The sequence below is a fragment of the Cornus florida genome, unplaced genomic scaffold (genome assembly GCF_030987335.1).
Source record: "Cornus florida cultivar Cherokee Brave unplaced genomic scaffold, ASM3098733v1 CherokeeBrave_3.0.0_Hap2_Chr06, whole genome shotgun sequence".
NCBI lineage: Eukaryota > Viridiplantae > Streptophyta > Magnoliopsida > Cornales > Cornaceae > Cornus > Cornus florida.
In genome coordinates, this window is record NW_026775576.1 from 81,180,999 (window position 1) to 81,199,904 (window position 18,906).

At 34.9% G+C, this 18,906-nt stretch overlaps 2 protein-coding genes across 2 annotated transcripts; both read left to right on the top strand.

Moving 5' to 3' along the window:
• The first annotated feature begins 782 nt into the window (after window positions 1–782).
• LOC132312313 (putative 4-hydroxy-4-methyl-2-oxoglutarate aldolase 3) lies at window positions 783–4,924 on the top strand. Its single transcript, XM_059810641.1, has 2 exons — window positions 783–1,027; window positions 4,228–4,924. The coding sequence occupies exon 2, from the start codon at window positions 4,236–4,238 to the stop codon at window positions 4,734–4,736; it is 501 nt and encodes a 166-aa protein (XP_059666624.1). The 5' UTR covers window positions 783–1,027; window positions 4,228–4,235; the 3' UTR covers window positions 4,737–4,924.
• A 3,690-nt stretch (window positions 4,925–8,614) lies between these two features.
• On the top strand, window positions 8,615–12,778 carry LOC132312314 (F-box protein At-B). Its single transcript, XM_059810642.1, has 4 exons — window positions 8,615–9,022; window positions 9,784–9,998; window positions 10,746–10,836; window positions 10,954–12,778. Exons 1-4 carry the CDS (start codon window positions 8,828–8,830, stop codon window positions 12,340–12,342), a joined length of 1,890 nt encoding a protein of 629 aa, XP_059666625.1. The 5' UTR covers window positions 8,615–8,827; the 3' UTR covers window positions 12,343–12,778.
• The last annotated feature ends 6,128 nt before the right edge of the window (window positions 12,779–18,906 follow it).

Genomic DNA, 18,906 nt, shown 5'->3' on the forward strand with positions numbered 1-18,906 from the left:
ATGGTAATGGAGGTTGGGGAATGTTTGGTTTTAGTTTTAATTATATTCAGGATTAGGTTATCCCTATTTTATACAATTTGAGATTTTATTTTATTCTTCTGCCAAACAAATATAATTTTACACAAATTTGGACAAAAGAGTCATTTTACATGGCCGGTATTTATAATCATTAATTTATTCAACTGAAGTGAGGATATTATCGTCATTTTACACCACACAGGGACCTATTTGCACCAAATTGATAATATAGGGGGATTTTTTACCACACAGGAACTGATATGCACTATATTAATAGTAAATAGGAGTTTTCTGTACTTTACCCCTTAAAAAATGGTGACATAGATTCACTGAATTGCAAAAATTTGGCAAACTCATTAGAAATGCTCTTATATTTTGAAGTTGTGTTTTTGCGTGTTGTTATTATTATTATTTTTATATAAATAAAGTAATTCACTTACACAGCCTCTACTAAAATTCTAACCCATGATCTCCTTTTAGTCTTTTACTAGTATAAAGTATGAAGAAAAACCTTCTTACGTTAATTGAATCATACAACAGATGCATTCCGGCCATCTGTGTAAGACACCCGTCTATACATATATTATATGCATGGTACAAGGTTAGATGTGCCCACCGTGTATCAGACGTAAAGAAGTTTTTCTCAAGAAGTATGGCTCAGGTATAAATGTCAAACGGTCTAACCAATTGCGTGTATATTAAAACGACGCCATTTTGATTTAATCGACGACCTCTCCCGTCCACAGCAACAAACATAAAAAATTCCCAACGCCTTTGCTCACTGCTTACGTTGTACGGAGAGCGGCACACAAATCAATAAGATAGGATACCGTCATCTTCCTAACTCACGAACGGTGAGATGAGCATGAATTACCTTTTCATATCACATACACATATGTGTTGGTATATCTATACATTTTTAGTTTCAGCTCCGAGGATTCAAGAACCATAGCAGCTCTCTGAAATTGGATATTATTGAAATTGGGTTCATCTCTCACTCTCTGAACTTGTAAGCTTTTACTTTTGTGACTCTGAATATTGGTATATGTGTTACATATAATCCTGTTTGTTTTTGGCTTTTAGTTTAGTACCCATTTTCTGAACAAATTCAGAGTTCTTAGACATGCTGTTATCATATTGAACGTGCTTGGAGAATCTTAGTAATTGTTTGATTATTATATATTAATTTAATCTTGGATTAAAGATGTTTGTTGGGTTCTCTGCCATTTATTAATTAGTAATTTGAATTGCCAATGGATGGAGTTACTAAAGACATTGGTGACTAGCCCTAAAGCTCTATGTTTGTAATCTTCTTGATGAATTGGGTATTTGGCTTGTGCTATTTATTTAATCAAGCTCTGTTACTCACTGGGAAATTGAACTTTTCAACAATAATGCATGCTGGATTCCAATGAGGGTTTTTAAAACCTCACTTATATTAAAGAAAAGGCGTTTCAATGATGGTTTAGAAGTTTTTTTTTTTTTTTTTCTTCTTCTTCTCCGGGTTAGGTAAAGTACTCACACACATTCACAAATTGCCCACTGCAGAGCTCGAATCCCTCACCTCCCTTTTGAGTGAGGAGAGGTTATACCATTGGGCTAATGGCTAATTGGATAATTGTTCAACTTATAATCACAAGTTACTTCCTTTGCCCATTTTATAGGCATTATGGGTAGTTATTTCTATAGCTTTGTTTTCTTCTGTTGTTAGGAAAGATTTTAACATGTAGGTGCTCCTTCTGAAAAATAGGGCCAGAATTTTAATTGACAATTATAGAAGCTTTTGCAATAATCTGTGCATAGGTAGTTTTGTGTTGTAAATCTCGACTAAAATTCCAAAAGCCTCAGAACTGGTAGAAAGAGACAGAGTCAGAGTCCGAGCTGTAATTGGGATAGTGGCAGACCATCATGTTTCCACAAGGGATGTTGTCTGTGGATTTTTGTCTAGACTACTTCACTCTAGCTCCCATAGTGGTTGTCTAGACTACTTCACTCTAGCTGCCATAGTGGTTGTGAAGACTATCCTTCCCATAGTGCTTGTCTGTTCCAATGTGAGATCAGTAGCTGTTATAGAAGGGAGTGCTATCTCAATGGACATATAACTTAAGGAGTCGTGCACACAGGCTTTGATCCCCTTTACAATATGAAGAAAGAAACAAGGGTCAAAGTTTAGACCGCTCACCGTAGTTCTACCTATAGTTTCTGTTCTATGTAACCTCTCTTAGGTTGCCCTCTCCGTGGCAGTTCTCACTCTGTTACATGGTGGCACATTTCTTGTTTTTTCTTTGGGAATACTCACAATCTACTCAAAATTACAAACCTCGACCAATGTAGCCAAAGTCCCAAAGGCAGGTGCAGCACACCTATTCAAGGCCCTCTTAATTATATGGGATTTTAGCATACCATCAGGCTTCCATATTTGATTTCGGTTACTTCGTTATATATGTCATCTAGAGAACTTTTTTTCTTATTAGGAAGCTGACACCTTCTAGTCCAAGTAACACTCTCAAGTATCCTCTCCATGCTTCTCTTTCTGGCGGCGAGGAAAATCTCAAACTCTTCTTTCGAAGTAACACTCTCCGAATCAAATTCTTTATGGTGATTCACTCTCTGGTAGCAGATAGCTATGTACATTTTTGGGAGGCAACTTATACTCTGCTCCAAGCCTTTTTGTGACACAAAACTAAGACAACGGACACGCCAGTAGTTATATATGGAGTAACTTTTTTATTTGCCAACGGTGCCATGATTTAGGGAACACTTCAAATCGTAGCTGTTGAAATATCTCTGATATTCCATTAGTGCATTGATGTTGGTTGGATTTTTTTATCCTTCTGGTTTCCAGTGATCAGGTCAATGTGAGTGAGGCAAACATAAATTCCAGGACTGAAGTAATGAGAAAGTCAGTTTGATATGCTGTATATGCAGAAATCTATTATTCATTTGCTTTAAGTGCATACACTCCAAATGGACTCAAGGTCCCCACTCCCTTTTTTTGGGTGACTAGAGGGGTGTCCCCATCTTTTGGGCAAGACTAATCCCCTCTAGACACGTGGTAGGCCCTAATGCCACATGCCAGCTTTAATCTAGGGAAAATCCATGTGAAGCTCCAACTAATAAGTGTAGTTCTTGATTAACTCTTCTGTCCCTCGGGCTTAACATGGCAAGGTTCTTGGCTTTTAAAAATCATTTAAATTGTATGAGTTCATTGATTCAGGATTAACTCAATTGAACTGATCCCTGATTTCAAGAACTCAAAGACATATTTAAGGTCCAATATGATTCCAAGTATTTTAAAGCCAAGTTGAACAGTCAAACTCGCAGAATCAGATTCAAGCCCGTTACTGTGTTTGATTTGAGTGCTCATATGACGTTGCATTTCCCTTTTCCTTTCACGTTTTAGCATTAGTATGTGGTACATTTGTGCATCATGTTTCTTAAAGACATTAATTTTGTCTTCTTTAGTTACTTTATTTTTGGACAGTGGAGAAGAATTTTAACTAAATTACCCTTTTGTACTTGTTCAACTAAGATTCTATTTCTGATGAGGACTGCCTGTTTGTGAAGCAACTCATTTGTGTATAGTCCAGTCCCTTTGTTGAATAGCAGCAAAACATGCATGCACACACACACACACTTGCATAGAAACCCAAACACAATAAAAGTTGGATCCTCCATATGATGCTCTTTCAGCTCATCATGTGTAGCACATACATCCTTATGTGAATTTGTAGATTGAATTTGCTATTAAAAATGTTCTTGGCTGTTTGAACCAAGAATGGACAAAGAAACGGTTTGGAAGTTCTAGTCTCCTGATCACCAGAAAGCCATTCTGAAAAAAAAAAAAAAAAAAAACTGATTAATCCACCATGGTGCTTAAGGTATATGGTTGCTTTGAATTAAAATAGTGAAATTTTGTATTCCTTTTTCCTTAGTTTTAATGAAAACATTGGGAAGAAATTCAAAAAGATATATTTATGTAAATGCCTGCATGATGGTGTTGGGGCGACATATTTGTTTGTATGCTATATTGGATTCTTCTTTACCTTTGATTTTCTTTAAGTGTTTGTCTCAGCCCTCTGGCGGACCAGAAACGTCAAAGATTTAGAAGATAATAAATGTTGAAAGCATCACTAGGGGCTAGGAACACTCAATAATCGGTATTATTTTGCACCCTTGTTCATGATATTTAGAAAACTGTACTTGCAGGACAATATATGGCTTCCTTTGCTACTGCTGAAGCTTGTGATACAAATGCTGCACTTCTGGCAAGTGGTGATGTGCGTGTCCTGCAACCTATCTTCCAGATGTATGGGCAGCGTCGAGCGTTCTCGGGGCCCATCGTCACCCTTAAGGTATTTGAGGACAACGTTATTGTTAGGGAGCTACTTGAAACCAAAGGTGAAGGCAGAATTCTAGTTATAGATGGTGGAGGGAGCATGAGATGTGCCTTGTTAGGAGGGAATATGGGACAGTTGGCCCAGAATATGGGGTGGGCTGGTGTTGTGGTCAATGGCTGCATTAGAGATGTAGATGAGATTAACGGCTGTGATATCGGGGTTAGAGCTTTGGCATCCCATCCCCAGAAATCGAACAAAAGAGGCATTGGCGAAAAGCACGTTCCCATCAATGTTGGAGGAACCTTCATATACGAAGGGGAATGGTTGTACGCAGATAGTGATGGCATTCTGGTTTCAAAAACCGAGCTGTCTATTTGAACCAGCAATTAAACCATAGCTGTTAAGAGTTCAATTCAATCTATCGAGTAATAGTAGCATGGTCAATATGCGTATTGAACAAGTGAAATGTAATTGGGAAATTTGCTCCCTTTTGTTAGTGATTGCAGGTGTTAAACATCGGTTTACAGCTCAAAAATTTTAAATTAATGCTTTGTATTTTTCTCCTATTTTTGTATTTGCTATTTACATAATATATATGCCAGTGCAGCATGTATGAACTTTGAACTGCAATTCATTCTTTTTGAGCTGGGGAAGATCAACTCGAAAGTGAACTGAAGCTTGGTATCAAGTATCAAATGAATGCTTTGAATATTTTTTTTTTTATATCTCTCTCCCCTCTCAAGAAACAAATACACACCACTCACCATTTCATCCACTTTGGGAGGTAGGTGAGATATGTATGAAAATTCATTTCATTGCCACGTGACATTTCCGACTAGTAATAGGGGTATGTGTAGGCCTCATTATATGGTAGGTTCACACATACCTATGTGAGTAGTCAGTATTAGACTATTAGTAGGACTACCTAAGAAAAACGGATACTTGGGAGTGTCTTGCGGTGTCAGGCATATATATGTGTGGAATATAGTCAGACACGTATTTGTCATGGCTCGAAATGTTATAATTTTACACGCGTAGGACACCGTCAAATAAGTGTCTCTCACGTCTGGAGACACGATTAGAAGTGTCACAATTTTTCAAACCAAGCGGATAAAATACTTCTTTTGATGGGACTAACTCGAGCAAAAATATGGCACCGAGGGTTGTAAATTGGAATTCAAAACAACGAATGGGTAGTTGTTTTAGCATTTTGTCTAATCATTTAAAACCTAATTGGGGCACATTATGAGTAAAATTATATAAATATGATGTGCCCGTGATTGCTGAAGCCTAGTGTGGCCGTTTGGACAACCAAAGCACCAAACGCGGGGGTGACAGTTTTGGGAGTAGTTTCAACAAGTCCGTTTTGACCTGAAAAGACTCATATGTGAAGAGAAATCGTCCAACTCATAAAAATTTACAGCTTAGGTGTTCATGTAGGGTGCTTTCCCGTCAAAAGTCGATCATAGTTAAGAATTTTGTTTTCCTAATTTTAAATATTTAAAAAAATTTGTTAGAAGTATAAACAGATTTATTTTTATAAATTGTCTTTTAGTGTTGGAATTTCTGTATTTAAAGCACTCGGTTCATTATTTGCATGTTCATATTCCGTTAAAATATTAGTGCGAGGTTGAAAGTTGAACTCCCAATTAAAATTAAGTGATGCACATTACCCGGATCTAATTGGTAAAATGTTCACCTCCCTAAGTAAATGTGCTTGTATTTGAATCTCAAATCCGTGTAGTTTATTTAAAACAAAAAAAAAAATTAAAATCAACTGGTGTTGGTGTCATTTATTTAAAAGAAAAAACCTAAATAAAAACAAAAAAGAGAAGGGGAAAAAAAAAATCTGATTATTAAATCTTATTTTATTTCATTTTTTAGTCGATAAATAACTAGAAGGCTATATAGCTCATATAATTAGGGATGTCAATTTTTACCGCCCCGCTGGGGCTCTGTCCCGTCCCCTAACGGATATGAGAACACTTTTTATACCGTTGGGGCGGGTATGGATACAAATTTTATACCCGTTGCAGGTCACGGGGTGGGTAAGGGTTCAGTATACATATCCTAGGGGCCCGCCCCGTCCCGTTCCGCTAAGCATATAACTATATTTAATATATATATATATATATATATATATATATATATATATATATACTATATTAATAACTTATTTTAGCGGCTTACCCAGATATCCATCTCTTACAATCTTAATTTGGGATGTAAACTTGATATTAAATTTGCTTTTGTTTTAGTTATGGTGGACGTTGGAGTTTAGAACTTCTTGTGATTTGGTTGTATTAAAAGTTTATTTTTGTTTGTTATGTTCTCTAAATTATGTCATGTGCATGTTATTTTTTTATTTTTGTTGGGATACATAATTTCATTTATGTTGTGCCATTTCCAGGATTTCCGCATATAAATAATAGGAGCTTAAGTTCTAAAAAGTGGGAGAAAAAAATTTGTTAGCGGGGCGGGCACGGGGGCACAGTATTCCCCAACGGGGCGGGGCTGGACATAAAAATCCAACCCGTTGCGGGTCTCGGGGCGGGCAAGAACTTGACAAAAATTAAAAAGGGCGGTGCGGGATTTAGGGAAACCCGCTCCAAACTCGCCCCGTTGCCATCCCTACATATAATCTCTTATAGGTTCTAAAAATCCCCTAAAGTTTATTATAAGGGCAAATAAGAACCTCCTATCAATTAGCCGTTAATAGAGTAATAAAAATACTAAAATGCCATTTTTACAATAAAAAAATAAAAATTCAATTAATGTAAAAGGAAAGGCGTTTTGGTAGTCAATAAAGAGATTTTTTTGGTGTTTATTAAATTTAATCACTCATGTGCCAAATATATTTTTTTAATCGTGTATTTTTAGCGTATTTATCGAAAAATCCTTCTTTATAATATTTTTATTAAATTCTTTTGAGTAAGTTATATACCCAAACTCAAAGTAAAAGATGGGTCTTATTTCCTTTAAAAAATAAAGCTAAGGGGTGTTTTAGATACTTATCCCCAACTCTAGAATGATTGTCTGTAAAATATTACTCGTACATTACAGCTTCATTTGAATACACATTACATTAGTTATGACAGAAAAGAAAAGAAAAAATAGTTATAATTTATATTCATATTTGGATAGATAGAAGAAAAAGAAATAAATGGATAATATACTTGTTTGGATAAAACAGAGGAGAGAAAAGAAAGGAAAATAATCAAATTACTATCTTACCCCTTTATATCTAATCTAAATAAAATAACTTGTTTTCAAAGTTTGCCTTTCTAAGATATGTGTGTGTGTGTGTGTGAAGATCATATTCATGGTGATGATCAAATTTGAAGCATAAGGCAGTGTTAGACTTTTTAAGATATATATATATATATATATATATATATATAGGACTATTCACCTGGTATGCAAGGAATTTATACACTAATTAAATCTTAACCGTGGGATATAAAAGAATAAACTACCTTTTTAATTACCTAATGTAATGTAACAGTTAATATTTAAGGTGTGCATACATTTTCTCGCATATATATACTGTCAACGTTTTCTAGAAGAAATTAATCTCCATATACATTTTAGAGAACATAATTTATAACTATTTTCATTAGTATCATCCCATCTCAGTACAAACAAAACAGAGTGAGCTCCATGTCATTGAAAGCAAAAATAAAAAATAAAAAAAGAATAAGAGGTATCTAAGTCAGAGTTACATTTTAAATTAAACATAAATAATCTACAATTGTAAATATTTGGTAAGAATAGAAAATTTTAGAGAAGTTAAAGAAGTGAAATTGGGCTATAAATACGTGTTGAACATGAAGACCAAAGATTGCAAGTTAGAATAGTTTGTAATTGGAGAGCAACTGTACCAGAAATTAAAAAAAACCTAACAATGACAACAGCCCATCCTCATGCGTAAAAGTTATATACTAGTTTATAGAAATATATATATATCCAATCACAATTATCACATGATCATAAGGATTATAGTCAGATATATTATTCATATTGGATCTTCTAAAATTGGGTATCTCCAGTATAAGATCTTACTCCTCTAATCTTCAGTGCATTGCAACAAGATCTTTAATTACTTCGTCCCTTAAAATTTTTATTATCCTCTAGAGAAGCCGGAGAAGCGAGAGAAGAGGAACTAGAGAAGCGAGAGAAGAGGAGCTGCCCAGAGTCTGATTTGCCATAATATTGTGTTATGTTATTAGGAATTCAATGTAATAAAAATTTTGTGTACGCAATTTTGAAGGTTAATTTTGTCTTAATAAAAATTTTACTTCCTTAGAATCTTGTCAAATTTGGAAGAATTCAGTGATCCCCTCCAAGTCCTTCCCTATCCCCAAATCACTCTAATCCCTCAATCCAAACAATGCCTACTAGAATAACGGTGTCTATAGAATACTACTTCTGTTGACAAATCCAATTCAACTGAACCCTCACTATTCCGTATGAGTGATAAAAGAGCATATGGCGGTGGCGGTGGCGGTGGCGGTGGCTTCTTGGAGAAACTCCCGAACAGCATTCTCCACGAACTGTTGCTGAAGGTGGATTTAGATACACTTTGCTCTGCAGCTTGTGTCTCTAAAACCCTCCGCTTCGCTGTATCTCAAGTGCTCTCCTCTCTCTCCTCCCTCGATCTCTCTGTAAGTACTCAGTCACCTATACATACACAAATACCTATACATATATTTGTATATAGCTTCTCAATTCCAGATACCTATACATATATTTGTATATAGCTTCTCAATTCCAGATGGGTAGGTGGTTTCTATTTAACGAACCTTGAAACTTCATAGTCTTCATCTAATTCTAAAATTGGGCGTGATTTGTTGCTTCCTTTAGTAAAAATGATAATGATACACTTATCTGTATGTGTTGTCTAATAGGTATTTATGAATACATACACAAATATCTATACATATAGTTATACATAGCTCTTAACTCCATATGGGTATCTGAATTCCGTATAATGAACTCTTTAAACTTCACCACATTTAAAATTGGGCGCGGTTTGTTGCTTCCTATAGTAGAAATAGTAATAATACACTTACCCACATTTATGTGTATGAATGAAATGAATAGCCACATAAGTAATATATATTGGTATCTATTTGCGTAATTTAATGGGTATTTACGTATACATACATAAATACCTATACATATAGTTATATGTAGCTCCTTAACTCTATATGGGTATATTGCTTTCTATATAATGAACCCTTGAAACTTCATCAACTTCTAAAATTGGCATGGTTTGTTGCGGTAGAAATAATAATAATAATAATAATACACTTACGCATATATATATGTATATAAATGAAATGAATACCTACATATATAATATATATGGGTATCTAAATGTGTAATTTAATGGGCATTTATGGGTTGCATATGTGTGCGGCAGGCATTTTCTCCTGATGTCCAGACTCTAAATCACATCCTTCATCGGTTCAGAGGCCTCAAAACCGTCACTCTTGACTGTCTCCGCCTAGATGATTCTTCAATCAGCAGGTTGCTTAACTTGCTTGGAGCACATGTTCAAGAATTGACCCTGCTCAAGTGTTCTTCACTTTCATATGGAGTTCTTGCTTCCATTGGACAGTCGTGCCCCAATTTGAGGTACTACCTTGTCATTTGCATTTCCAAAATTCTTATCATAACAATAATGAAACGAAATGAATGAAATATTAGATGATGATTTTGTAATAGTTGTAGAACAACGAACTTTTCTATTTTGGGGAAGTGAGTTTGACATGCCAACACATTACAAATTCACATGTGCACAGCACAATTAGATGCTAATTTGAGAAATGGTTATAATCTTCATTCAAATATTTATGCAAGCTTTTCCCATATGGTAATCCTTTGTATATTTGATTACTGAGTACATTGATTCAGGTGACTGATTAATTAGAAATAATATTGGGGTATTAATCTAACTACTATGTACACAAATTAATGTAAACATCTTCTATTAGCTGTAACAAACACTGATTATTGTTTACATAGAATTGGGTAAATGATTATGTATGTATGGTTTTTTTAACCATGTCATAGTATTCAACTAAACCAGAGGCAGACCCAAGAATTTATACTTGTAGGGCCCTCTTTTTTTTTTTTTTTTTCCTATAGAGACTTGAATTCCCTAGAAAAATTTACTTGCGGAGTCCTCTTTTTTGGGTATTGACAAATAACTTACAGACCCACCATGCCATATGAACACTTAAAAGCAGGGGGATTTGAAAAAAAGAAGGAAAACCTGCCTAAAGATTTGTGTATATATTTTAAATAATTCTAGAGGTATATTGACAAGAAAGTGTTTGGGTTTAGTAAATTATGTTATGGTTTTTATTTGCTTCATGTCAGGGTACTTGCAGTGGAATTAGCTAGCTGGGACTTGCTTAAAATATTCAGGGGAGACCTTGTACCGATGCTTGGAGGTTGCTCATACTTGGAGGTAAGATATGATACAATTCTAATCTTAGTCACACTCTTGCACCATGTTCTTCCAAATATGTTTAACCTTATGCAAGTTTTATTCGCTTAAGCAACCCTTTTGTTTGTACTGTTACAGTCTCTATGTATAAAAATCCGAGCAACAGAATTTTATCCAAATGGTTTGCAGTACATTCAACACTTCCTACCCAAAACTGTAAAAGTTCTGAAGTTGCAGCCCGTACTGGAACGAGATGTTGTCCATTTTATACATGAACTTGGAGTTGACCATGAACTTGGAGTTGTCAGGAGCTTCTTGGAGACGTCTCCCAATTTCAGACTTCCCTTTCCTGGATCACCTGGTTTTGCATTGCGGTACTTGTCACTTGTTCTTGACATTATATCCGATGAACTTATCATCTCCATTGCCAACACCCTTTCTCTTTTGGCCGAGTTGGATCTTGAAGACAGACCAAGCAAGGAACCTTTCCTGCCCTATGACTTGACCAACAGTGGGCTTCAGTCCTTAGGCTCTTGTCAGCAGTTGACTAGTCTCTCTCTTATACGAAGTAGACAGAACCATCCCGTTTCTTTCAAAAGAATAAATGATATGGGCATGTTTCTCCTTGCTGAGGGCTGTGGAGGTCTTGAATCAGTGAGACTTGGTGGGTTTTCTAAAGTCAGTGATGCTGGCTTTGCAGCAATTCTCCACTCCTGCCAGAACTTGAAACATTTTGAAGTTCACAATGCATCACTGTTGTCAGACCTGGCTTTTCATGATATGATTGGAGCCCCGTGTTCCCTTGTAGAGGTGAGATTGTTGTCATGCAGTCTTATAACTAGTGAAACTGTAACAGGACTGGCCTCTTGTAGTGGTTTAGAGATGCTGGACCTGTGTGGCTGTAGGAGCGTAGCAGACGCCTGCCTTAGCTCCGTTTCATGCCTTCATAACCTAAATATGCTAAATCTAGGAGGGGCAGATATTACTGATAATGGTTTAGCTGTTATAGGTAATTTATCAATCACACGGTTGTGTCTTAGAGGCTGTAAGAGGGTAACTGACAAAGGAATTGCTCGTATGTTGTGTGGCGGAGGGACAATGAGCAAGACATTGTCTGCCCTTGATGTGGGCTCCATGCCAGGAATATCAGATAAAACAATTCTCACCATTGCTGAAGTTGCTCTTGGGATTACTGAACTGTGTATCAGATATTGCTTCCATGTGACGGATGCTTCAATGAAAATATTGGCTTCCTGGAGAAGTTCCCAAGACACAAGCAAACTACTTCGGAGGCTAGATCTTTTTCACTGCAATGGGCTTTCTATCGAATCATTGGGCTTGCTGAAGAAGCCTTCGTTCTGCGGTTTACAGTGGATTGGTTTTGGGCGCACTCGTTTGACTAGTAAACCAGATGTTCTGGCTGAAATTCGCGAGGAACGGCCATGGTTGACTGTGTGTGTGGATGGCTGCGAGGTGGGATGTCATGATGGATGGCAATTTCATAATTCTGATAAAAATTTGACTTGATTCATGTTAATTTCTTTTACCACGAGGCATTCTTCCCAAAAACTGCTGCCCCATTGCTGAAGTCCAAACGGAGAAAAGATATTACTTTCGGCATGTTCAGACCACGCAACTCAGGAACTGAGGTTGTCCTATGCATATGATTTGTTGATGATTGCGTGCATGATCATCGACAAAGATCAACTTGCGACGAGACCTAGAGCAACCACAATCAGCAGCAGACCTTGCAATTGCCTGTGCAGGCTGGTGTATTATGACCTCAGTATCATTGGGAGCTAAAAGGCATGTCTTAGATTATTGGCAGACTTCTTTTCTGGTTTTGAATTAATATGTGTAGTTTTTTTTTTTTTTTTTTCCTTCGAATTTGCCCTTGCCGGTAACTTTTCTATACGTTCCTGCAGTGGGAAATTTTACCAGTTTAATTGTGAAATTTCACCTATTTTTTACTCTTGCCTATAAAAATAGTAAAATTCATCCTTTAAAATTTTAAAATGAAGTTTATAGTGTTGAAAGTGATAAAAGTGAGAGAAATTCGTTGTTTGATTGTTAAAATGATAAAGTTTATGATGGTGAAATTTCGAAATAAATGCGATGAAGTTGTCCTGTACAAAGTTACTTGAAAGGATTCCATATAGTTTTTTCTGTGTTTTTCACTTCATTCAAATACTGATGAAAGTAAAAGTCGAACTCAATTTGTAATCCCATATTTTAAGACAGCAATTACATCTTTTTCATCTGTAATTTTTTTGGAAAACAAAAACCTTTGTAAGTGTTAGCCTGTGATTTTTTGAACTTATGATTACAAGGTAAATCAAATATGAGTGTAATCACTCACAAGCCACACATATCGTTTACACTCAAAACTTTTTAGATGAATGTTTGAACCTTTTTTTGGTTCAGTTTTTTGTTTTCATATAACTGAAAATAAAAAAAAAATCTTGTATAGAAATTTACTCATATTGAATTGTAGTTTTCAAAATTTTCGGAAAATTGTTTTTTAAAACTCAATTTAAAAAATTCTTATGAACTATTTTTATAGAACTCTCTTTTACCTGGAGTACTAATTTTTTTTTAAGACGGTTTTATAATTTTCATAAAAAGTTAAAAACAGAATAAACATGCCATAATCTTTCTCATTAATCTTTCACAGAGAAGATGAATTTTGTGAGGGTTGAAAATGATTGTTGTGTTTTTTGGCGGGAATTCAAAATGTAATATGGGTATGCGTGTCGAATCAAAGACTGTAAAATGTAATTGACGTGGACCATCTCCCTAGGCGTAGACACCTCTGTAAGCTCTCTCTCTTAGCCCCTCTGTTTTGGTTCGATTTTGAAACTCTCTTATCCCTAGAAATAGCAGACCCGAACAGATCGGCAAATCTAATCACAAGAGCTCACCACCGAATCTCAGCTCAGATTCTTCATGGTGCGTTTGATAATTGTTTCATTGTGCTTTATACTCTGTTTAACTAGGGTTTATTGTGGTATTAAATCTATAAAGTGATTTAGGCAATGCTATTTCTTAAACACATCTCTCTTTCTTTCTACATGAACACGTGTATTTATGCATAGTTTTACATGTGTGTGTATGTGTGTGCACTTATGTAGGTTATGATAGGCATTTAGGCATAAAGTGTGAATTATGGTTTTGGAATGATTCTACTGAGAGGTGGTGTTGGTGGTTTTCTAGTTGTGTGCCTATATCAGAAAATTCAATAATAATGAGAGCTCTCTAACTCAATATAATAATGCTGTTATTAACATTCTAACTTGGAGATTTGGAATGATTATGCAAAAGATGAGAGATGTTAGTAATTGATTAATTGTATAGACTTATGAGAAGTGATAACAATATGAGAAAATATTATAATGTCAAATGGATGATGAAATTTATATATATATATATACATACATATAGGAAATGATGATTATTTCTTGTTTAATGATAGTATATGATTTGATTGTTGGAATAGTCGTAATTATTTGATTTATTGTCTCTGTGTTAATCTGAGTTTTTAATAATGGCTTTCCCGGGAAAGGACATTTAAAGAGATGGAAAATGGTCGATGAGTTGATCTGAGAAAGTGTTTGATTTATGTTCACAACAACCACCAAGCCTTTTCCCAAACTTCCAAATTTTTAACAGTGCGTTGTTTCATAATGTCAGATGGATTGAGGAAATGACTATTGTTTTTTGTTTAATGATAGCCTGCGATTTGATCATCGGAGTAGTCATTAATTATTTGATTTGTTATCTCTGTATTGAATCTGAGTTCTGAATAATATCTCAATTGCACATCCTATACGTCTTTCTTAGATCCCTCAATCTACCTCCTATAGTCGACTTTCCTAAAGTTTGTGATTTGAACTCCAAAATCCTTCATTGTCAAATCTATTCATCCAAATGGAGGGTAGTGTTATACTTCTCCGAGTGTTGGGAGTGGTTTTAAGGTGACGATTACAGAGTCATAATTAGAGGAGGTGTGAAGAACCGTACATGGAGCTTTTAATTATGACATATGGAAGTCCAGTTTTCTTTTAATTTTTTTTGTAAGTGACATGGAAATTTAATTTATCTTGAATATTTATATCTTTCATTTAGGCATTTGCAAACTGATGAATGGTGCCAATCCTCAATGATTGGAAACAAAGTATAATTCAGTGTTTATAAACTATTATCTTTTGATTCTAAACCTGAACTATTCAATTGACATGAGATTGAGCAGTTAAAAAAGATACGTTATGTAATTTTGTGGTTGCAAAAGGAGTGAAATTATCTTTGTTTTAAATGAAGTTATTCGACAACCAGCACTCTAATTTAGAATGTGGTTGGACCCTTAATAGTAAAAAGTATAAACATAACAATTAGACGTGTACTTGATGGAAGCTATCATACTTGATGGAAGCTCTAACAATCCTGCGAAATTGTCTAGAAATAATGGGGTAACTTTGAATTTTTGTTTTAAGCAAGTATATATATTCTCTTGACAAGACAAGATTTGTATAAGCTTTCATATCATACTCAGGAGGCATGGTGGTTTGGTTTTGGGAACGATAAAATTTGAGAATTGTGAGATGTACTTGTCTAGAATATATTAGTTATAACCACCACAAAATCTACCAATGGTTGCTTTTTCAATTTCAAATTCTTTCTTATTTTTTCCCTAAATTCTCAAAATAGACTTAACCTTCTTCATGATTTCCCTTATGTAAAGAGAATTTGTTTCTGTAGATTTCATATGACTTGGCTATTCTTTCTCACAATTTGCTCGCTCTGATTTTCTTTTGTTAGAATCCTCCTCAGATGTATATTTCACTTAGGCCTAACGTGATTTAATGTATTTCAATACCCTTTCACCATGTGATTTGATACTTTAATTGATTTAATTTATTTGATGAAACAACTATACTGGTGCTGAAACCTATTCTCCAACAAAGAGTTCATCTATAAGTGAAGATGGAGATCCGTCTTGTAATAATTATGCAAATGAGGACGAGGGAAGGGAAGTTTATCGACACCGGAGTTGGTCTCCCAGAAGCCGTCGTCCAGGAGAAAGAAAGAGTTACTCTCCTGTATGCACTGAGATTTTGACTGTTTTAAATGAAAACTTGAAAAGGTTTGAGATACTAAAGAAGGTACTCGTTCGGGTTTCCACCTCACCGGGAGTCTATCGATACCGGAGTCGGTCTCCCAGAAGCCGTCGTTCAGGAGAAAGAAAGAGCTACTCTCCTGTATGCGCTAAGAGTTTGACTGTTTTAAATGAAAACTTGAAAAGGGAAATTGAGATACTAGAGAAGGTAATCATTCAGGTTTCCACCTCACCTGTGTCTGCTGCTGATAATAGATGCAATTCAGGTCCGCGCTATGCCAACAAACATGCAAAGGCTTCTGAATGCGTGAATGCATTGAATTCCATTGAGGGCATTGCTGGTGCTGCTTACTCCAAGGCATTAACCAAATTCCGCGATGATGCACATTCAAGGGATATATTTCTTTACATGTCTGATTCTAGGAAGAAAGATTGGGTGCTCAACCTATAGTCTTGTTCTCCCTATGATGCTCTTATGCTTACTGTGATTGTTGATGCTTGCTTTCATTGAAAAACAATGTTTTTATTTTTGTTGTTAGGATTGAACTATGTGTGTTTGGATTAGTTCATGGTTATAAATGGTATGGGTCGAACTATAATGTTGTAATCCACTTATTTTTAATCTATTGGCAAGTTTTTTTTTGCATCCTGTCACGATGTTGTATAAATTGATTAGGTTGTATAGCAAAAATCATTTTTGTAGCATTGTGTGTTGCTTCCATTTAGAGAAATATTACGTCATTCTAAGTAGTATGTGCTGCTGTTTTTATTGACTTTTCATATCGAAATTGTTCTTTTTCAGGTAAATGTCTTTTTGTAAGCAAATATGATGAAAGGTCGGCATTAAACTCAGTGTAAATTTTACCTGTTGTTTAAAGCTTTTGACATGGGAAATCTGATAGATGGACACTGGTGGTCTGATACTCAGGTATTTTCTTCAAGGTGTAGATCAGCTCTACATGATAAAATTTGAGGAATTTTCAATTGGATTATGGTGGTTGCTTGAAATATTTGCTTAAAATCGCTGTACAAAAATGAACTTGGAGATTTTTAGATTGCAATTCGAATGACCTTCATTTGTGGATCAATAGTTCTCATTCCCTTCAAGTTTCTCTTCCAGTTATAATGTATATATATATAGGAAATTGCCGATAAGATTGTGTACAGAAACGAGATACAACCACTCTGATGATGTGTGCACCCAAGTCTTGCAGATCAAACTCTTCCGCGTGCAAATCAGTTCGTCGTATAGAGATAACAATCAACAGGATTATATGTGGATGCTTTCTTTCAAAAGTTTGTCAATCCTGTGCTTAGGGTTTGAACAGATTATACCAGTGTACGTGTGTGTGTTTAGTAGGAAATAGGAATAAATTGTTGAGAAGACTCATTGGTAGTTATTTTGTCCCACATCGATAAATAAGATACTACCGAAAAGTGTATTAATATAGAAAGGAAAGCCCACAGCCACCCTAAATCACGGGATGAAAGTGGGTGGGCTCGATTCAGCTGTTGCGGTCTTTGGGCCCGGTAAAGTCCCCAGGCCTTTTCTGCAGAGACGGTTGTGATGCCCAATGGGACTTTCTGTCGAAGTACGTTGGCCTGAGTAATACAGTTATCCATTTGGCCCTCCTCAAACGGGGCTTACCATCTCGTGGTTACAAATCTTTTTTTTTTTTTTTTTTAATTCAATGTTATTAATGACCTTGGATTAAATCAACAAAATAATTGAATTAGTTCAAGAGTCGGACGGACTACTTATCGTTTTTCTTCTGAAATAGTCCTATTGTTATATGTTAGAGTAATGTTCTTAAGAGTTCCTTCTCGGGAGAAAAGCCATGAGCTCTTCTATTTTTTTAACTTAGATATATTAAATAATTAATTTGATTTTTTACACATATTAAAAAAAAATTTAATACAATGATTAAATAGGGAGAGCTTATAATTTTTTCACAAGAAAGACCTCTTAAAAACATTAATTGTTTAATTTTATGTTATTGTGTAGAATTAGTAGTCTTGCTCGGTGAGTATATATTTGCAATCAAGTTTGCTAGAGTTAGATTGATTTTAATTTAAGGTTGAATTTAGGAAGGGATGACATTACATTGTGTTAAAAAAAAACCAAAGCACCACCAATAAGCCAATCGAATCCACATGATTTTGATGAAATTTGTGAATTGCATTTTTAATTACTTGATTTGGGTAGAACCTACATTATTTTTTTTTTAATTGGATTAAGTTATTATTATTTTTAATTAAAATTTTGTTTACTGAAAAATAAAAATTTTAATTCGGGAAAATTTTTAAAAAAGAAAAGAAACATGTATTCCATAAATACAATATTTTATAAATACATATAAATTTCCAAATTAATTATTCTCATAAATTTCCGAATTAATTGTTCTAAAAGTGAGAATCTCCCAGTAATAAACCTACTATGTTCCGTAGTCACTGTAATGATTATGAACAAAATGTCAACTGGGACAACATAACTTACCATACAAACTCCTTATCATTTTTCAAGAGCTCTATGAACATCTATGTAGAATACTGGTACAAGTTGCAAAGAGCAAAAACTAATTAGATTTCTCTCAATATGTAGGCATCCATGGAGGAGGGTTAGAATGCTAATCTACACTCTAGAATTTTCCACATAAATATACTAAAATATTTATTGACCCTGAAAATATCAATGTCAAGCTAACGTCATACCACACTTCACATATGCTCTACACAAATTTAAATTTTATTAATGTATAAAGATTGATGAGTAGAATCCTCCAAGTAATCTTTAGATTTAGAAGATGTCCTCTAATTTGCTAATTTAATCTCCATCTTTGTTAATTTAATCCATGGGCTGCTCAAATTTGATCTTGAATTAAGTTGTTGACAAATTTCAGCAAATACTTGAAGGGAGGAAGATCGCCGATAATTTTTTATGTTGGGCTCAAAAAAAAACTTTATCTCGTATTTTAGTT